At 37.3% G+C, this 22,511-nt stretch overlaps 3 protein-coding genes across 3 annotated transcripts in view; all 3 read left to right on the forward strand.

Moving 5' to 3' along the window:
• Positions 1-3,740, forward strand: part of LOC124636299 (alpha-(1,6)-fucosyltransferase) — a 33,019-nt gene extending 29,279 nt beyond the window's left edge. The window contains exon 13 of the mRNA XM_047172336.1: positions 279-3,740. Coding sequence (XP_047028292.1) covers positions 279-386 — 108 coding nt within the window. The 3' untranslated portion in view covers positions 387-3,740. The remainder of the gene's footprint in view (positions 1-278) is intronic.
• A 350-nt stretch (positions 3,741-4,090) lies between these two features.
• LOC124636641 (neurogenic locus protein delta-like) lies at positions 4,091-11,442 on the forward strand. Its single transcript, XM_047172804.1, has 7 exons — positions 4,091-4,226; positions 4,304-4,944; positions 6,657-6,813; positions 8,530-8,688; positions 9,235-9,426; positions 9,908-10,099; positions 10,404-11,442. Exons 2-7 carry the CDS (start codon positions 4,864-4,866, stop codon positions 10,664-10,666), a joined length of 1,044 nt encoding a protein of 347 aa, XP_047028760.1. The 5' UTR covers positions 4,091-4,226; positions 4,304-4,863; the 3' UTR covers positions 10,667-11,442.
• A 3,776-nt stretch (positions 11,443-15,218) lies between these two features.
• LOC124636371 (WAS/WASL-interacting protein family member 1-like) lies at positions 15,219-22,483 on the forward strand. The gene is made up of 2 exons (XM_047172442.1): positions 15,219-15,347; positions 21,174-22,483. The coding sequence occupies exons 1-2, from the start codon at positions 15,324-15,326 to the stop codon at positions 22,419-22,421; spliced, it is 1,272 nt and encodes a 423-aa protein (XP_047028398.1). The 5' UTR covers positions 15,219-15,323; the 3' UTR covers positions 22,422-22,483.
• The last annotated feature ends 28 nt before the right edge of the window (positions 22,484-22,511 follow it).

A 22,511-nucleotide genomic window follows, 5' to 3' on the forward strand; every position in this document is an offset into this window, starting at 1 on the left:
AGCATCATATCACATTCAATTGATTTAACAATTGTTTATGCTTTCGAAGATATATTTTTATTTTACTGCAAAACTGAAATATTGTTAGTCAAAATACCTACTTTTGACTAACAATCATTTACATTGAAATATCGATAAGTCGTCTTATAAGTATCATCATATAAGTAATTAAGTAAGATATCTGTAAACTTATCTAATACGTAACAAATTTGTTCCGATATCGATAAGTCATACCTGTGAACATACCAAGTTTTCTTATTCATCTCAATTTATTTCAGAACGGTCTGATCCCATGGTACAAGACTGCAGACCACCTGGTCCTGTACCCGTTCCCGGAGTACAAGCAAGTGCCGCTGTATGCAGACACACGGCAGAAGGACTTATAAGCGCGGTAGTTTTACTGTCAGGTCTGTTTCATTGTCAAACTATTGTCGACTTTGTTGTTATTGAAATAGGAAGTAAAATCATTTGGCATGACTGTGAAATTGTCGATTGATGATTCATGTTCGTAAACTTTGTACTGCTTCAAGAATAAATGCGGTATTAATAATTTGGGAAAATAAAACTGGAGGCTTAACATTTTTTGACGCAACCATTTTTTTTATTTTCTCATTAGTAACTTACTTGAATCTTGCTAAATTGGCCCAGCCAATGAGTTTTAGCGAGACAAGCAAACATCAATTCATTTTCACTGATGTTTTCATTCTATTTCAATGAAAACAAGGTCGATAATAGTTTGACAGTGAAAAATTCGTGTCGGCCCTTTTCCCAACTACGTCGGGGTCGACTTCCAGTGTAACCGGATGCAGCTGAGTGCGAGTGTGCCACATGGAGGGACTAAAGTTGATGTGATTCTCACGTGTGGATAGTTTGATTGTTTTTATTAAATCATGGCGTTTGTTCTAATTTGTTGTACTGTGAGGTACAGTCGGCGAAGGTTTTAGGTATACAGGATAAATTGGAAAGATACACTGATTAAACTGCGTCATATTATTTGCGAGGGCTATAGTTACCGGCACGAATCTTGAGCTCTGACCTTCACTTGCGCAGAAGTAATTTATTGGGTCCCTTTTGTGTTATGAAGTGAGGCGCGGGGACGGACTAAAGCGGTGATTGGCCCGCAGCGCATCGCGTCATAGCCGTCACACGGGATTGGTTCTTTGCTAATAAATCACTTCTGCGCAGATGTAGGTCACAGCTCAAGATTCGTGCCGATAACTATACAAAAGGACACTAAAATTTGATTGTTAATTGTGATGAATATGAGCTTATTTGGGGCACAGGCACATTTGGAAGATGACCAAAGAGAAATCCTCTACAAGTTGAATAAAACTCGTACAAAATTCGCAAACATTAATTGAAGTCTTGACATGCAGTGATCAATTCAAGTCTATCCTGTACACCTACATCTTTCGCTCATTGTAATAATATTTATGTCGTGTACGATCGTTGAAGTTTTCGTAAACGTCTTTTACGGGCTTGTTAATTGTTAATGACTGTCAATAATTACTATATTGTGAGTGTGGAATACTTCTCATTGGATTCACGTTGATTTTCATATAATATGATGTTTCAGTCATAATATTATCTAAGATAGGGTTCACGTTTGCTAAAACATCTACTAATTTGTGAACTATTTGCGTGTGAGGAAGTGACGTGTATTTTATTTTTTAGCCGAATGCGCAAGCGAGGTTAATGTGTTTTTTATTTGTAACAGGTAAAGCATTTAAAATAAACAAATAAAAGAAACAAGGAAATAATATAAATCTGCTTAAAATGATACAAAATTAACGAGCTTTCAAAATTAAGCATGACTTTAAAAAAGCTCAATGTTGTGTGTAATTTAGAAAATTATTAATTCATCTTTTGACTTCCTTTGATACAAACCAATTTTATCTACTTTTAACACAAGACGACTTTCATTTATCGACACTTGTGTGAAGTTATTATACCTTACATCGTACAAATAGCGCAAAGGAGCGCAAATTCCCACTTTGCGCAAAAGTTTGCGCAAAGTGGGAATTTTTTTTTAATGTGACGTAATCAATTTATGAGCAGCTTCATCGATTTTTAAATAAAATTAACTTATGCCTTTATGAAATGTTAATTCATTTTGCATTTACTTTTCTACAAACCAATAATGTTGATGATTTTGAATGACGATTTATCTAACAGTTGTATAATTAACCTTATTATATCTATCAGTTAAAACATTCCATTCTTGTTCCTTAAAACTATTGTATGAATTAACCATGGTTCAGATGTTTCCCCAGCTTTGATTAGTTATGAAATAATTTGATATGAGGGTGCTAAAATGAAATGTCACAAAAAATATTTTGTTGATTGCTTGTAAAAGTGATATTAAAAAAAAACACCCAATTAAAAAAAAAAAACATACACGTATCTAAACCCAAGGCCATATTATTCAAAATTATTTGAACTTTTTGGTTTGACCAATGGTTTTTCACTCTATTTTCAAAGTTTTCACTAAGGAAATGGCAATGAAATCAAGCGTGTATCACGGCCTAGTATTGATAAAATATCTCTGTGTTATTCTGTGTTGAATTGTGTTCGTTTATACATTTGTATGTTTCTTTGACGCTGCTGTGGTTTCTATGGAGTTTTGAGTAAATTTCAAAGCTCAGATAATCTAATTAATATTTAAAATTTCAAATATTTCAACAATTTTGTAACCTTAACTTATATTTTATATAACCGACATCCAAAAAAAATTGAGGTTTTTTTTTAGGTCCATAGACAATACAGCAGCGTCAAATAAAAACTTGTGACGTCAATATACTCGTATGTTAATCGCAGTGATAAATATATTTGTGAGTCTCAGTGATTATCTTCTTATTTTATACAAATGAAATGTAAAATATAGGTACAAAAGTAATTACTTAAAATTGGCAACAGATTGTGAGATCTGAAACAAAACTCGGCCCATGATGAAACCCCATGACCTGAGTTCTCTAGGCAATTATCGAATAAAAACTATTCTAACGAAACTTTTTGTTTTCTTTTTATTTATAGTTTGGTTATTATTTTTAAAAAACAATGAATTTAGAAATTCTTTTTCGTTTCAACATTTGCTCATGTAAGTTATTTTTTTGTTGTTTATTTTTATTTATGGATCTATGTTTAATAGTTATATCTACATAAATAGTAGCTATTATGTCTGAGAAGCATTTGTATGTGTTACGTGATATCCCAAGTGTAAACAAAATGTGTAATCCGAGTGCTATGATACGTACATGCCTTATATCTGTTAATAATCGGTCATATATTGTAAATGTGTTACAAATATATTAAAAGTATATAGTAAAAATGATGAATAAAGTAGTAAGAAATGTCAAGCAAATTCTGGAATTTTTAATAGTTTTTTTTTTACGTTTTTTTGGTGTTAAATAGAATTTACAATATTCAAACGGTAGAGTACACGAACACAGAAATAATTCTTCCAAGTTTTAATATTTCCATTTTAAGAATGATAGCAGATACTTTTATAAAGCACTTCTACATATTTTCATGTTATTCCATAATATTTATTTTTCCATAGTAAGTAATAATAGATTGTACTAGAACGGTGATAACTCGTGTATTTTTTAACTTTGTATGTCGGAGCTTCTGTAAGATGTATGATAATGTAACATGGACCTAAAGTGTGTGTATATAGCTTTATAATATAGTGTATATAGAAAGGAAAAATAATATAAATAAATGGTAACATGTGAAGGTAATTTGAATTTTTATTTCATCCCTACAAAGTACACCACAAAGTAATGAGAAATTAAATACTGGAGAGTTAGTTTAGACTCATCAGTATAGAACTGTAATAAAACTTAAGGCGATTTTTTTAGTTCCCAGCCCAGGATACAGCCTCAAAAGCAAATTTGCAACTGTTGATTAGTACCGAAGTATTCGCGTCCTATCGGGACCCGTTTTGCCTTTTGGGTATAGAACGATAAAAATGTCGTTAATTGGAATACCTAAGGGCTAATTCTAGACATAATTTCTAACTGTTGCATTTAGTTACGTAGTAACTATTATATAATCTGTGCATTTAGGTACAATCTCTAATCCAATGCGTCAGCGATTTGATATTCATATAAAGAAAGAAAGAATATCCAACGATTTTCCTCTTCGATTTCTGCGAATCGTACGGCTTATAGTCACCACTCTTGATATAAGTCCCGCTACTTTTAATTAGTTTTCCTGTTACAAGGGTAAGTAATGCAATGTATCTCGTGAGCTGCACCGGCACTTCCATAATGCAATTATGTAGAAATTTTATTGATTGCAGTCGTGGCCACGAGAGGAGCGGGTGAAGAATGTCACAGTTAGTTTTGATCAAGCTTTAAGTACCTAAATGTTATGAGCTCTAGTTAGGATTAAAATGGATGCAAAAATCTATCAGACCTACTTGTATCCAGATTGTTTTGACCTTTTATAATGTTTTGGCGGCTTAAATACTCTAGTCAAAGCCTAGCCAAAAGTACTACATACATTGGAAGCAGCCGTACTAAGTGTAGATTTGCTGTACCATACCGCAATAGGCATTATTTTCCTAATCATATTTCTATGAAAAGATTATACAAGATAAAACTATTCAAGAATCCGGAATTCTGAGAAAAAGCTTATACATATAGTAACCAAAATAATCATAACAAACATTTCCTCAAGTTCATTGCCCAACCATCCCTACCAAACAAAAACACTAAACCACTTTCCTAAACCTCACTTTTAATGGCCTCGTGACCACATCGGCGGCGAAAGTAGCGTCTCAAGTTCAATAGCACGACATTACGGCAGTGTCGAGCCGACCTGCGCACGCGCCGCATTACTGCACTACATGGGGACATCATGCGGACTGTGCTAGTTGTTGTCGTCTGTTGTGTTACCAGCGTGTTACCGGCCAGGCATCTGCCTAAATGGAAGAAGCAGGTTGGTTTTAAATTTTGGTGTCTATGGTCTTTGTAAGGTTTTGTTTTTTTTTTTGGTGTGTGTGATGGGTGTAGGGGTGTAGGTTTTATTTTAAAGTAATCATATCTAATGATTAAAAAAGTATAACATTAATAAAAATAATGAAAACAATAAAATCTGTCGAGTTATTTTATTGTTTATTGATGTTTTTATGATGCACGCGTTCCAACTGTTAATCATTTTAAGCAATAGGGAAATCATTTTTCTTTTTAATCACTAGAAATAAGGAACTAAAATTGCAATTAATCAATTAGCAAATTCATTTAAAAACTTAATTTTACTTTTGGTTAATTATGAAACAAATAGGTCCAGACACATATTTATTGTAATTAATTAAACAAAATACAAAACGCGATGAACATAATGTTTTCACCGGCATTTTCCCGCGGCCGACTTTCTCGTGGCTTTCTCGCGGCTCATATTAGAAAGTTCCTGCGTGAGTCAGCGAGATGCGTGCGATCCTTCTGTTAGGATGAAAGGAGCATCGCTTTCTATATGTCAGCTAACACTTAATTTGAAATGTGCATTGAAGCTGAACAAGTTATGTTAAGACTGTGAGCTAGATTTTGTTGAAAGCTTTCTATAGAGAATCCTGTTGTCACGTCGTGCCTGAATAGGTGTCTATGTATAGGTATATATCGCGCTAGATGACATAGGGACAAAACAGCAAGTTACGATCATCATGAAACATGCGATTAAAATAGATACATAGCTAAGGTTTCCATCGTACCTGTCAGAGCGGTTTTCCTTTGTCCATTCTAATCTTAGAACCATATAGTCCAATTCTAATCTATGATATGAAACTTAAAGACTCCCAGCTCTCATAATCTCAATAGCCTAAACCATAATCTAGCCTAATATTGATTCTTAAAGAAGCTTGAGCGTTTGCAATATATCTGTATGATCAATGATCACGTCTCTAGCTTTCGCAACATTATCGAGTGGCTCCCCATTCGACTTTGGAACTCCCGTATTTTGTGTTTGCTATTCAATATCCTCTATAGGTAACCCTTTTCCATCGTACCTGCGAGAGCAGTTTTCCTTCGACCGTTCTAAAATTCTCTTCCCATTCCACCGACTTCTATTCTATTTATGTCTTCTATTCCTTTACCGTTCATGCTGTTCGGTTATAGTATTCTATTCTTCATGAGATTAGAGATTGCCAAACTGTTGGACTTTTTAAGAGAAAATTAAAAGAAGACTACCTATCTGTCTGTTGCATCATAGTTGTTTTGTATTTATGTTGGTATGTAGTAGTTAGGTATGTTCTCATTGTTTATGTACCTACTTATTGTATATGCAATTATTTTCTTTCAGTTTAGTCCCTTTCCTTTTCTTTATTTACATATTGTCTCAACTCTTGAATTCACATCATACTTTCGCAGTTATGCCGGAAGAGATTTTTTCAGAAATAAGCATTACCTTTGTAAATTCTCAATATAAGTTTAATATTAGAACGATATTCCGTAAAAATCTCACAATCTTTACCTACCACTCATGCACGTGACCTCACCACACCTATTCACCCTTTTAATGTTTGTGTGTATAACTCCTTACACCTCACTCTTTTAATATTGAATGTTTGTGTTTAACTCTATCTCTCACCCTACTGAATATCTGTGTTAAACCCACTACTTCTTGCACCTCACTAACGTTCGAATGCCCTCGGTAAGCCGGTGCGATTCCGACAGGCGTGCGAGCTGCCGGCCGTGCAGAGCGAGCACAGCCACTACGTGTGCGATGATAAGGGGGAGCCCAAGTGTCTGCCGGGCTGGCAGGGAGACCTCTGCGATGTGCCGATCTGTAAGAAAGGCTGTGATCCGCTGCAAGGTAAGACATTCACTGCATCCCTACTGTAACCATATTTGAACGGGTTTAGAAAGAAACCTGCAAATGTAGTTTTGCATTCATTTATTGAATTGACTGAGTGACATAAGGCATAAGGTAACAATATTGCTGTAAAATAGGACTAATACAATTGAAGAATTGGATGCAAAACTGAGTTTGTTTTCGACAATTTTGCGATAAGCAAATGAATCGATAGAGATGATATTTGGTGCCTTAGTGGACACTGAAGTCGGTTACTGTTATATTTAGGTGTTATACGAGAGCAACAAATAGTACCTAAACACCCTCGCGACACGGGTTTAACCATGTGAAGCAGCTAGTGCTAAAAATGAAGTGAATATCTAGATGCTTATCTACACGACCCTTTAAGTTCAATAAGGCACTCTCTACCATAAAGGTAAGACTACCGAGTCTTTATGTCCATAATCATAATTCAAAATCTTAGTAGGTTAGTATGCCATACTAGGTCATTGACACCTAGTCATTTAGTAGTAAGTCTGAAAGAAGTCGGGACTGTTTACTGAGCTAGAACTTTCGTTAAGAAAGTTCTGCTTCTAAGAATTTCTTTGTATCTATTTCTGAGTAGCGATGACTTGTCAAAAATTAACATTGTAGGTGTTTGATTTTTTGTTTGGTGAAATATGAATATGACTTAAATGTTAGATACTAGATATATATGAGGTATGGTAATTAGGTACAAAGGCCTGAGCAAATAGATGGGGACTGAAGGTGGGTTTGAAGTTGTTCGCGTGTCTCGAACCTCAAACACTACTCACTTTTTTCAGTTCTTTTAACTTGGAGGCACTGACAAACAAGCTGCCAAAGAAACTTTCTTAATGCCAATTCTTCACACTCAATTTGTCGATAAGTTTTATTGTCTTAAGCTCTCACTGAAACGAGTACAATCATACAATGTTGCTGGCGATCTCTTGAGTCAGTTGACTCAGTTGATAACGGGACGGTCCGCTTTATTTAGCTCATTAGCGATCCGCTCTGACGGCACGGGAAAGTTTTTGTGCATCAGTGGTACAGTTCTGATTCTTTTACTTTTTGTTTCTGTTTATTAGTTGTATTTGGACTTTACACCGTCAAAAGTAAAGCTAACTCACTATGAAGCGTGTAAAGTCCAATGGTCAAACGCAAAATGTTGTTTAAAATAAGAAAAAAAAATTGTATTAGATGATGAACCAGTAGCAAGTTCTATTATGTGGAAAATAAGTAATAACTACTTTGATGTTATGCACGATTGGAGCGAAAATATATATTTAAAATGTTTGTGGTTATATAACTAGAGGCAGGTATTGACACGCGATCAATTAATACAAAAAAGTAAAAACTACTTGTTCGTGCACTTTCAAACTCTAACGCATGACTGTTTTGAAGATGGCGTGATTATGTAGGTACCTATGGCATTTTGGCTATTTAATATAGTAGTCTAAGAAAGTCTAGAGAAAGTCTGCAGCTAAATGAAGCTCTTGTTTAATTTGATTAACGGATAATCCAGCTAATTCCAATCTTTGCAATGCGAGTGCATCTGCGGAAACATTTAGTCCCTACCTAATAAAAATATCAACTTGTTCAATGAGTACAGTAGTTAAAAATTACAATTATAGAAAGAAAATACTTCTATACGATTCAACTTGGCCATTGGTTTCATTGTTTTATCACCCAAATCACTAAAAATATCCCTTTCGCCAGGATACTGCAAGCGTCCGAATGAATGTCGGTGCAAGCTAGGGTTCTACGGGGAGCGATGCAACAAGTGCATCCCGCTGCCCGGCTGCCAGCACGGGTACTGCAATGAGTCCTTCGAGTGCATCTGCAGGGACGGCTGGGATGGCCTGTTCTGTTCTGAACGTGAGTATTTATTTTAAGGGAGTTACTGTTAACTGTTACAGCCTTTTTTTTTTATCGTCCCACTGCTGGGCACAGGCTTCCTCTCACTCGGAGAAGGATTGAGCGTTAATCACCACGCTTGCTCAATGCGGGTTGGTGATTTCTGACTTTATAGTCCAGGTTTCCTCAAGATGTTTTCCTTCACCTTTTTATCAGCCATTGGTGTCGATATACTTAGAAAGTACGTACAAACTTAGAAAAGTTGCATTGGTACTTGCCTGACCTGGAATCGAACTCGCGCCCTCATGCTCGAGAGGTTGGTTGGTTTTAAGGGAGACTTATGCGTAAATGTGACACTAACGTTTTCTTATACACACTAGGAATATCGCTAATAGGACTCTGCTAAACCCCTGACGTCTATTTCATTTTCTATCACGCACTTTTGCTAGTAAAATTGTTGTCATTCTTCAAGATAAGGGTACTGTTCATTCAGCTAGATTAGACATAGTTCTTATATTATAAGACTCAGCTTAAACTCCCAACTATTTCATCTTTCCTCATTTCCAGCAATCTGCCGCTCCGACTGCCACGCGACGCGCGGGTTCTGCGAGCAGCCAGGCGAGTGTCGCTGCAAGCTGGGCTGGTCGGGCGCCACCTGCCGCGCCTGCCAGCCGCTGCCGGGCTGCCAGCATGGCTACTGCGACAAGCCGCTAGAGTGCAAGTGTATGCCTGGGTATACGGGCTTGCTGTGTCAGACACGTACGTTACAGAAGTATTTTTAAAACTCTACTTTTTAGGAATTTCTTTCTTCTTTAGGGACGAGGAAAATTGAGATGGAAGCAAGGCTTTTGAGCCTACGTAATAAAAATCCTAGTTATTTTTTTATTAGAAAGTTTAACACAAATCATAAAATCATTGGAGTCTTAACGTGCGTCATTGAACATCTGGTTGATTAAGGGTTTACCATAAGGGGATGACCCATATTCAAGTTCTATGGTGAAGGATTCATGATAAATGTCAATGAAGATGATACTCAGCTTATAAGAATTTTTACTGTAATACAGGAGGTCAAAGTTTTTGTGACTTGCCTTTAAGAACCTGCCTTTTTTGAAGTGTGTTCCATATACCTGTTTTATACATATAAATGGCACATAAATGATACTGTTTCTTCATTTATGTGCCTTAAATCCAAAAAATTATCTACGACCACACACATAATCATCATCACTCGTTTGTCTAGCGATCTGCTCCGCCGGGTGCCACACGGAGCGCGGCTACTGCCGGCGGCCGGGCGAGTGTCGCTGCAAGGTAGGCTGGACGGGCGCCACGTGCGGCGAGTGTCACCGCTACCCCGGCTGCGTGCACGGCGCCTGCAACAAGCCCTGGGAGTGCATCTGTGAGCCGGGCTGGGGAGGCATGCTGTGTGATGAAGGTAATGTTTTGACTTCGAAGCTGTATGAATAGTTGGGACTTGGGGTGGTTTCTTGAAGGTTTTTTAAAGATTGAGGTTATTTGTAAGAGTGTCGTCAATATAGTCAGATGGCAGAAAGTATGAGAAGCAGTTTTGTCTGTGATGTAGTGATTCCACGTAACTGGGTTGTGTGTGCCAATTAGTTGTGGACATGACATAAAACAAAGTTGTCGAATAAGAACCAACTTCAACAAGATTGACAACAGATATAAGAAAGTATTTTTAACAAAGACCTCCATAACCACATCTGATTCTCTATCCACAGAACTCAACTACTGCGACAAGAATATAGACACATGCAAGAACGGTGGCAAATGCGTCTCCCTAGAATCCGGTGACGGCTACTTCAAATGCTACTGTCCACCAGGAGTTACGGGCAAAAATTGTGAGATTCTGCCAGAAGCCTCCACGCCAAGCTTAAACGTCACTGAAGAAAACAGCTCTGAGAGTGTGGCGTCCATTGAACTGGGGATGTTAGAAGAGGGAAGCACCACGACACCCAGTAATGGGGAAAATGAGACTGAGTAATCAAGTAGCTTTGTACTTAGTAGTTTGAAGTCATATTGTAAGTTAGATCAGGGAGTTGGGAGGCAAAAATAAGGTACATACTTATGTGTTTATAACTTCGTTTAGTACGCTGCAAAGTTTGAACAGAGCTGGGTTGCTCCAGTTTGTGTAATAATCAGTGATCTGAAGACTAAAGTTCTGCTAGATTTCGTTAAACGTTACAAAATGTTACAAGTAGACTTGCTCGATCATCCAAATGAAAAAATACGGAAGAGTCTTAAAGGTGCAGTAGAATTGTAAATACAATGGAGAATAATTTATCAACAATTGTACGTACATGTTTAGGAAATGATGTTAACTATGATGTAATGTTATGTTCGGATGTTTATTTGTTTTATATTGCTAATGTTCGTATTTGGAAAATTAAACTGGATACATTTTAACTAGTTACTTTATGAATGGTAACAGAGATATCTTTTAATCGTCTGTTGATAGGAATAGATGAACTATTAGGTGAAAATTATGGGCATTTTACACACTAAAATGTTCTGGTAGGAGCTCAGTAGTTAATGAAAGTTTCAGGGGAATAAATAGAGATAGAAATATTTATAGTGTATATTAGGTATGTTTTTTTTAAATACGAACGTTAATTAAATGTAATTTATTATTTATTGATGAAATGTGTTGTTGTGAAAGTGAATGTTTATTTATTACATGATCAATGTATGGTTGTTTTGTATCAATTAAGGTGTAAGTTATTTATTTAAAATAAAATTATTAAAGAAGTAGTGAAAATATCTATATGAATTTTATTAATGAGTGGAACCTTTTTCGTATCGTAAATAGATAATACTCCCTGAAAAAAGTCGTGGTAGCCTAGTGGGCAAAGAACTATCCTCTCATTGAACATCCTTGGCAGTCGTAAGTCTGACACCAGTCTAACCAAGGGTATTGAGGGGGAGAGATAGGGCAGTCACTCCTTGTAAAGCACTGGTACTCAGCTACATCCGGTTAGACTGGAAGCCGACCCTAGCATAGTTGTGAAAAAGGCTCGGAGGATGAAATAGGTAATACCCCCTGTATGGTGCTGAAGATATATTTGAGGTTAAGCTTGCAAGTTTACCCACCTTATTCATTTTAAAAAGTAATATCTTCCAAAGGAGTTTTTTCTTTATATATTTTGTACTATACCAGTGACAAATCCGTATTGGTCCCAAAGACATTACATTATTGGCACGCAATTAATTTGCGGAAACATTAACAGCGGCGATGTCAATAATTTCCAACCAAAAGCAATCTATATTTTAAATCAAATACACTTATTAACTAGGCGAGAAATATCTCGAGCTGGACTTGCATATCGTTATATTAAGGCGATGTAATCAATCTGCTAGTTTCATCATATCCATGATCTTATACACGCATAGGTCCCTACTCCCTATTGGGGTAGACAGGAACGTTAGATCACCGTGTGTGGAGCATGCTCTAATATCCTGCCAATCCCTTGCTACTGACATGTGTCTTTCATATTCATTCTAATCGAGAATTGAGATTGTAACTGCCAGGTGATAGTGAGGATTTGCATTATAATAACTGGGATTTTTTTTCTAGCAGTATATTCTAAAATTCGTACTGATTGAGAAAATACGAATTTTAGAATATACTGCTCATATTTAATATCCATTATTTTTTATACATATATCTAGGTATAGCTACGCTAAACCACCCGGTTTACGACAATTCCATAAAATTATGCCGCAACTACAAAAAGCTACAAACACATCCTGCTCAGATGCATATCAATAAATAATTTAAAATATTAATGAAAAATTAACAAAAAATCTGAACACATGTTAGGCAACGCACATTTGAAGTAAACTGCTTAACTTATGACCGCTGTATTACAAATTTAAATTGATCTCGATCACTTAAAAGGGACGGCCCACGCCCGTCTTGAAGTCCGTAATATGTCCGTTTTTAACATTTTTCCAATGCGGCTCAACTTGTTTTTGTAACTCATGTTTAAGCGAATAAATGCCCAGCAGCTTAGATTAGGATTAGTGGAAATATTTGGCCAGTTCTTGTGAGGTGAACTGTAAAAAAAAGTTCTCAATGAACAACTTTTGAAGCCCATTGACAAAACAACCACAGGATAACATATTATTTTTATCCAATTTAATAAATGCAATGACATTTTGTAAGGTCCAGCTGATTCCGGAAAATATGAGAGGTTTCCAAAAATGCTGTCATCATAGATGACCAACCCTAAAATCCTAACACTTCAAAACAACTGTTTGTTGGTATTTAAGATAAAATTAAGATGAAATTGATACATTTTTGTTTAGAATCGTGTGCAATGTTATAGCGGATGCCTGAGACCACCAGCTGCTTGGCGGCGCGCCTTTAGCGGACTTACCTACATGTAACTTTGTAAATGATTTGTAAGTTTATAGCTTTAAGTATATACCTAATAGGTACATATAAGAGATAAACATTTTTTTTTTGCAAAGAAAACAATTGTAGAATTCTAAATTTCATCCGGCCTTATTGCCACGGAGGATAAGGCCATGAGTATGATGGTTGCAATGTTTCAATTTAAAGGACCGCCATGGCAAAGGTTCATTAGTGCCTGAGAAGTAAGTGAACATATTTGGTGAGGTCTATGTATTCTATGACTACAGTATTACATGATATTTACATAATATTTACAAAATATTTACATTAATTTTATAAATTAAAAATAAACTTATATATACAACTTAAAAGAAATACATTGCATCAAAAAATTGCTCCTCATCGCTGTCACTGGGTAATGTACCCAGAAGGCTGGTAGCATTGCCACGTTGGATGGCAATGCTCAACCTCTGTGCGAAATAAAAGCCAGCCCTTGGGTCACGAGAAGTGTCAACAAGGCGCTTAGAAATTTCCTTCGCAAGCGCGTGAGCACTCGGACCCCACGGCCTGAGAGTTTCAACCCCAAACGGCTCAAACATGTAATTCCCGATAAGGCTACTATATTTGCGCCGTTTGAGGTCCTCTGCTTGTGAAGCGGCGGAGCCAACACAACACGCAGTTCTAGGAAGATGGGATGGCGCAAGAGTGTCGACGCAGGTCGCGTCCCACACTAAAGTCCTACCCATCTTCCACGGAAATAGCGACATGCCGTCTGGTCTCTTGCCATCGTCGCGTGCCAAACCATTTGGTTCAAGTACGGCTGGCACGCCGACGGCAACAAGAGCCCGACGGATCACGTCGTTGATATTCGCATGTCGTGGTATGCAGCCCGCACTCCGACTGCACGACAGGCCGTGGTGACCGAGGTTGTTGACAGCTTCCCCGCAGTGGCAGCGGTGAGGAGTGCAGCACGAAGCACCCAGACGCAGGCAGACAGCGAGTCTGAAAGTGGTGTCGTCAAACATGGTGCCTATGTTTGCCGACGGAAATGCGTGAAGCCAAAGACCTGACTCCCATTCACCCACAGCCAGTAGGCGTGCTCGCTCCGCAGAAGTAATTGACGTATCAATGAGATTTTTCCGTATTACTCTGCAGAGCGGCTCATCCCACTGTCTCTGGGAGGATGGGTTGGCGGGTAGATCGGTATTCGGGCATGTGACTTTCCAAGCATTAATAGCCTCCGCCAGGCATGGCACCTCAAAATTGATCAGTGTAATAGGTAGTATTTTCCTGATCAATTTGTCAGTGCCATGAACGGAGGAAATAAATGCCGGTAAACTAATACTGGCAATTTTGCGGACGCCAAGCCCTCCCATACGGATGGGAAGTGTAGCTTGAGACCAAGCTTTGTCGTCCAAGGCCACATTTAAAATTGATGAAAGTGTATGTGGAATTATTTTATCAATTTGATCCAAAAGGTTGATGTGCTTCCATAAATGAGAAGCACGCAAGATGTAGGTTAATTTGGGGCCAAAGCAGCAGTATCGTAGGATGGTGATGGCTGAATGTATATTAATTTTGAATAACCTTTCCGAAATAGATGATAATTAATTAATTACATGATATAGATTTAACTCCGCAAAGAATATCTAGGTATACTAATACAACAAAGCTGAAGAGTTTGTTAGTTTATTTGCTTGAACGCGCTAACGTCAGGAATAAATGGGGCGATTTGAAAATTTACTCCAATTTAAATTGCCCATTTAACGAGGGAAGGCTATAGGCTACTTCTAATCCGAGTTCGCAAAAAAGTTCCGATGGCTCACGAGATGCGGGAGAACCCACTGGCAGAAGCTGGTCGTAGAACAATTTGACGCATATCACAATGTAAGAAAACCAGTTGTTTCTACAAGTTCTGCCCCATTACCTTCACTAATAACCCGCTAAGACGCATTAGGTGTTCCATCGATCAAAACAAACAATACTTCCGATAGCACAAAAACCAGCCTATTTAATAAATGTTGTTCTTCCTAACCTAGTGGATACGTTACAAATGTTCCTAATATTTAGTCTTATGCACCACTAGGCCTAATAACCATAGTACTAGTAGTTCAGCCGTCTTGGCATACAGGAGTTGCCTCGTCTATATAAGCGCGATACCGGCGGCGTCTGCGCAGAACGTTGGCGCACTATACTTGCCGAAAGTAATGTGATACAGTGATTTCGGATTTGTTTTATTTTTATTATTATATTTTTTATATACATCACATATATAAATTTCGAAATGACGCTGATCTTTTTTTTGATGGTAAGGATATTTTTGAATACAATTTGTTTACCAACTGAATAATATTTTTGACTAATCCATAAACAAAAATGGTGGTACTGAAACTGGTAACTAGATCAATTTCATTCTGTCGATAATGGAATAAGTAAAGCATTTATAAATACGTTAAGGAGTGAAAATTTTGGAAGCTACAAGAATTTTTAAGCTAAGTAGGTATAGGATTCCTTCTCCATGTGAGAGGAGGCCGCAGCCCAGCAGTGGGACGATAAAAAGGCTGTAACAGTAACAGTAACAGTAACAGGTATAGGATTTAATGACTTTCATTTTCACAAAATAGGATTGTTTGGTATTGTTTGAATTAGTGCTTCATTCATATACCTAGTCATTCATTATGATTGAGATTACAAATTGATTCTGAGTAGAAAAGTTCGACGCATAAAAAGTTGAGTAACAGTTTTCACGGGACTGCTGAAAGGAAAATAGCTTGATTAGTATTTTCTTACGAATTTTTATAAATAAGTATGTAATATCAAATTCCCAAAAGCCACAAGTAAATCAGCAGATAGATCGAATATTAGGAACAGCCTTTGGCCTACATTAAAAAGCTCTATCACTCCCAAGAACTCATATTATGTAAAGCATTTCAAAGATGTAACTTTAACACTTTACGAGCGGATTAAACGTAACTGCACACCGTGTATGGCCCATGCTAAATAACCACGCATGCTTGTAGGTAAAATGCCCATATGGGTCGGTTACCTAACATCCCGTCATAATGAGATGGACCATAGGTACTTACTTAGACATGATACGTCAATTAAGGAATGGGTTTCCGTCAGATCTAAGGAGATTTAGATTTAAGGATCGGCTTTGGTCGAACTGGACTGGTTATGGAAATAGTCTGTCATATCCTGCAGGTATTGCATCAGGTGATTCTGAAGTAAACTACTTTTTAGTATTTCGGAAATTTGCAATTATGATGCAATGGAATAACATCAGGGTTTAGGGATTTGGATTTTGTTTTTTCAATTTTATTTCTTTTAATGGCACAATGAAAAATTTTGGTTTTGCTTTTCAGAAGTTAGGTATTGTATGTTTACTCTAATTCTAATTTGGCAGCTCTGAATAGTTGAGAAAAGTTGTCACCTACCTTCGTGGTAGCAGTAAGTTGCTACTGCTGTTTTGTCTCTACTATTCCGAAATTCATTTAGGTATTAGATCATTTTAGTTTTTGATGATGATGGATCTTTGATTATTATCATGACGCTTATTTTCAGAGCTTATTAGCAATTCTAATTCATTATTTTATTACGTCGAGATTTCCTCATAACATGTTATTTCCCCTAAATGAAATCATAATTATGTCTTCGATTCTTAGACATTACAATCCGATTCAAGTCAGATTATGTCAGATCCAAGTGACTTCTTACAGCACCCTGAGGAAACGATAAGAATCGATTCGTTACATAGTATTACTAATTACAACTAATGATTGATGAAGCACTCTAATAAAACGTTGCACGGTACATCGGGCGCGTATGCTAAGACTTTTTTTGTAAAACGGAACGTAACGCCGATCAGTGTTACTCGCGTTGAGTAAGAATTGTTAATCATATTCGTCATGTATACCGAGTAATATGAACGTAACTTTGGTAAAGGAAGAAATTGCTAAATGAAAGATCTACCAATAAGCTATAGTTTGTTTTTGACGTGCATTGTTACCTGAAATCCTCTGTTTTCAAAAATCTCAAACCAGAGGGAACCTTCTCCATGTGAGAGGAGGCCTGTGCCCAGCAGTGGGACGATAAAAAGGCTGTAACAGTAACAGTAACAACAGTGAACCAGAGGGGATGCTCTGGATTTTTTCAAGACAATAATTGATATCATTGTCTTAACTCGAAAAGTCAAAAAGAACTTAGTTGCAGAGAAAAATATGCCAAAATACGATAGTCAACACTCTAATGTTCAAAATCTATAAACTGGTCTTTATACCTCATAGCATGGAAGTAAGGTTTAATTTAATTATGTATTCATTGAAAGCAATTCAATGAATACATATTCATATTTTTCTAAATTTTAACCCGTTGACTACAGTAAAAGAGTACTTACTCAATCAATCTTACCCACATATATGGACTACTTCAAATGCACTATTGCAAAAACCCAACCAAACTCAAATGGAAATCTCAGAAAATTTATCATATAAGTCACCAATCCGGTATTAGGCAACTTCAAATGCAAATGAATTTAGTTGGAACACCGGAAAATCTGTATTAGAACATATATCAAGCTTCCAGTCTATCTAGAAATCTAGACCGATTATGTCCTAAATGTTTGGTCTAAGACGGTATTTCGACACAGTTCGAAATGTCCTTATGTGGTACCTATGTAATTGATATCAACTGTGCGACACATACTTCATGGAAAATGATAGTGTTTTGTTTTTCTATGGAGTTCGGTGATTGGAAGTTGATTTGTTATAGTTTTTTCTACATGGTAAGAGGTGTATTTTTAAAATTACAAAGGTTTATTTTCTGATGTCTCCTGAATTTGCAGTAAATAGGGTGAGGGAAAGACCGCTTTACGATAATCCACATTTTAAAGTTTCTTACCATAGTTATTGTAAATTAACTAGTTACGTTTTACATTTACACAGCCTTTATAGGATAATTCCAGTCTCAAAACAAGGCTTTTTAGATTTCAACGTCGATAGCAATCAACATTACAAATTAGACCATTTGGTTAACCCAGGTGTGTTGTGCATTGCTGAGTCACTTAGCTATGGGGGTCATAAATCCAACCCCATGGTTTCGTTAAGCACGTGTTATCAACCTTGAGTTCACCTTGACCCCCACTGAGTAAGCATTGGACAATGATGTATGGTACTGCAGTCTTGTAAGATATTAATTATGCTGGGTTTTATCTTGAAGGGTGTTACTTAGTTATCATGATGTCGCCTTTCGGTATTATTTTACCTTAATTTTTATTTGGGTAAAGAATTCACAAAATGTATTAAAAAGAATATAAAAGTGTGTTCTGTGGAATACATTAAGGAGATGGCCAAAAAAAAACCCAGAGTCGACAGAAACTTCGTATGTATGGTTGGATTCAGTATAATGTGTAGATTACAAAAAGTATTTCATATCATCTAAAAACCATGGGGTTCTCTTTTACAAGGTTTTTTCCAAGAAGATTTTAGTACATACAAAAGCTTAACTTTTCTGTTTGCAGTTCATTAAAAGTTGCTCATAGGGTAAAAACTTTACACTCAGGTGTACATATGTCTGTTATTATAGCACTATACACGAATGATGGTTTAGAGCTGACCTGATGATGGAGAAGAGAGAAGGTCAAGGGAACTCGGCAATGGTAAATATTAACTACCTCGTGTTTGGGCTTATATTATTCGCATTGACGAGAACTTTTCACTAATGTGAATAGTGATTAAAAAGCTAAAAAAAAACTTTTTTTTTTTTTCTTTTAAGTTTCTTTTTTAATTAACCTTTGCCAGTTCAGAAGTTTACACATAACAGGGAAACCTCTTCAAGTAGGTAAGGTCGGTACTTAGTCGTAGGTATCTGGTGTGGTTCATGTCAATAGTGCAATGGGTGGGGCTCAAAACTCAAACTCAAGACGTTTTGATTACCAGGCAAACTCTGTAACTATGGTGATGTTACTCTTCGCATGTATAACGTTACTGTTTTTTATGGTCCATGTTTTTTATGGTCCTTTATGCAAATAATCTTTAAAATCACCATAAATTCAACATAACCTATTTTTGTGAAAATATGATATAGCTCCTATACCCCATGGATTGGATTTTTTGGCACCATCAAAGGTCTATCATAATGAACCCATTGGTATCCATTTCGTTGCTGTCGATTCTGGGTTTTTTTACTATGAAAATTTGGCCATCTCCTTTATTTGAAATTCTGAATATAGATATAAACATAAATAGGTAAGTAAGCCAGTTTTTACAAAAAATAATCTTGTGATTTAGCATTGCAAAAATGGAAAGATGGAATTTTTAAGATGAGCTAAATAGTTTCCTTTGTAATGAATAATGCTATAATTCCTACCATAGAGAAAAACTATATTTGTCTGTTTTAACGTTAACGTTACGTACGTTACGTACGTACATTAGTTTTTGAAAGTTCACAATTTAACTGCCCAAGTTTATAAATACACTGTGTATTCAATTCATTGAAATATATTGATATATATCCCGACTGCTACGCAGATTGTAGTTAGACTAAACTTAAATCTAATGTCAGTGTTTGAAATTAAGTTGTCAGCTGTATGCAATTACATTTATAAAGCGAATTTAAGTTTAGCTGTAGGCTATGGCTTTACTTGTAGATAATAAGTGTAGTTTTAGTTTCGCAATATCTATAAAGGTTTCTGAGCGCTTTCGACGTAACAACTAAATTGTTTCTAGCATTTACCTACTTTAGGAAACTTAGGTATGTATCACCACATACCTAAGTTTTATAAAATGTTTCTGGTTTTAAGAGAAATAAATCGTGCTTATTAATTGTTTTTTAAATCCACATTTAGATTATTAACTTATTCTAGCTCTTATGTGTAATATTGCATCATTAAATAGCATTGGAATTGAAAAAAAAACTAGGAAGATCATGAAGTATTTTTGCCAATGTCAACTTCTATACATATAATAAAATCGTAGGAAAGCCAAATATTTTTGAAAGTAAAATATTTTTTTAAAAGAATACTTGGGGGGTGATCTATAATCGATTCTGAACCCAAATATGTAGTTTTTAGATTTTTTGTCTGTTTATTTGTTTGTCTGTAGGTATGTCCGGAGTAAACTTAAAAAGTACTGCACGGATTTACTTCAAATTTTGCATGAATATTACTTATAGGTCGGGTCAGGACATAGGCTACATATTATCACGCTATCACCTACAAGGGATGAGCAATGAACCAATATTTCTGTTAATCGTTCTGTAGACGCGTGAGATATTACAATGCATATTTGAAAGTTGCCTATTATTATAGTTGGGTTGTCATCAATGTTTGAATTGAAAAATTGCGCTTTACCTTTAAGTTACTTGAGCATAAAAATAAAATTTTAAGCAAATTAGGTTCAGTCAAGGTTAAAGTGGCGCAAATAAAAAAAAACATACAAAGTAAGCGAATATTATATAGAAGCATATTGCCCACGCAGACGAAGTCGCGGGCAACAGTTAACAATATTTCGATTGGTCTGATGTAAACTATTACTTTACATATATCTACAATTCTTTCACATGAGATCATCATCATCCCCCGAGCCTTTTTCCCAACTATGTTGTACACATGTATGTTTCACATGAGATAAACAGACTGATCTTAAACTTAGTATTTACTTACTTAGGTACATGACTTAAGGCCTGTTAGGGTCAGAGCAATCGGCTCAGTTCCGTAAGGTCTCGCCGGCTCGCCTCGCCCCACTTCATATCGCAAGCAGCCGAACCGGCACACAACTGACATATTTCTAACTCGATCGTTATTTTATTTATTTCTAGTAAATAAACTTAAGCTGTATCGAGATCGGATCTTGCAATCGATAGAGTAGTTGCTTGGTTGCTTAAAGTTTTTTTTAATTTTTATGTGCGTGTGGAGATTGCGGTCTATCGGTAGTTAAACAATTTTTATTGAGTACTAAGTATGTCTGATGTTTGTCTCGGTATATATAGACTATAGTATTTTGCTTCTTCAGCAGTAGTTTTAGTATGTAACTCTTTACTTAAAAATGTTCTATGTTATACTTACTGTATCATTCTTTCTAAGAAACTTTGTGTAAAATTATATCATTGTATAACTTTTCATTTTCTTTGATTCCAGGTGCTGCTTTCAGCAAGCAGCCTATCAACAACAAAAGAAATAGCTGACAAATCGAAAGTGTCCAAACTTCTTGCCACTGAGGGGATCAAAGATGGCGTTACGTCAGACAAGGGGGTGAAGAGACACATCCCGGCTTATGGGTACGGGGGACACTCCATCGGGATTTCAGCAGCACCAGCTATTAGCATAGGCCACTCGGTTGGCCTGGGTCACTCTGTTGGACTAGCTGGCCACTCCATCGGTCTAGGCGGCTCCGGTATCGGTATATCTTCAGGAGGTATAATCGCCGGAGGTGTAGGAGGGGGCCTAGGAGGAGGAATAGGGGGCGGTATTGGTATAGGGGGAGGCGGTATTGGTATTGGAGGAGGCGGTATTGGTATTGGAGGAGGACCAGCAGTCGCAGTAGCTGGCCCAGCAGTTGCCGCAGGACCCGTCGCAGTAGCAGCCGGCCCAGCAGCAGTACAAACATCCGTGAACATAGAACCAAACCCCGTAATCTTACGTCAGGAAGTACCTCGCTACATCACCAGAACAATCACGCGAGACGTACAAGTTCCAGTACAAGTGCCTGTTCCGGTCCCTGTTGACCGTCAGGTACCAGTCCCTGTGAGGGTCCCGGTACCCGTGACTGTCGACAGGCCGGTGCCTTATCCAGTAGTACAAAAAGTCCCCGTGGAAGTCACAAGGCAAGTGCCTGTGTATTATGAGAGGAAAGTGCCATATCCCGTGAGGGTTCCCGTGAATGTGCCTGTGCCGTACCCCGTGACTGTCGAGAGGCATGTTCCTGTCGACAGGCCTGTGTATGTAGACCGTCAGGTCCCAGTGCCACAGCCCGTCTACGTAGATCGTCCCGTACAAGTTCCGGTACCTGTACAAGTGGACAGGCCCGTGCCTGTGCCCCAACCTGTTGTGGTAGACAGGCCCGTTCCTGTGCCTCAACCTGTAGTTGTCGAGAGACGAGTTGCTGTGCCTGCTGTTGCCGCAGTTTCTGCCGTCCCCGTTGCGGTTGGCGGAGGAGGTATAGGAATCGGCGGAGGTGGTATAGGAATCGGCGGAGGTATCGGCGGTGGTATCGGAGGAGGTGTAGGAGTCGGTGGAATTTCGGGAGGTATCATCTCGAGTGGTATTGGGGGAATATCCGGCGGTTACGGAGTGTCGGGAGGCTACGCAAGCGGCTATGGGGTGTCTTCAGGCTACGGTGGAGGCTACTCCAAGACCATTTCGTACAACTCTATTGGTCACCACTAATATGTTATAACCAGGTGTATCAAGATGCATTATATCTTTGTAATTAAAGTTATTTTACCAGTGTCGTGGGTTTTTATTTTAATCTGACGA

Source organism: Helicoverpa zea, chromosome 14 (genome assembly GCF_022581195.2).
Source record: "Helicoverpa zea isolate HzStark_Cry1AcR chromosome 14, ilHelZeax1.1, whole genome shotgun sequence".
NCBI lineage: Eukaryota > Metazoa > Arthropoda > Insecta > Lepidoptera > Noctuidae > Helicoverpa > Helicoverpa zea.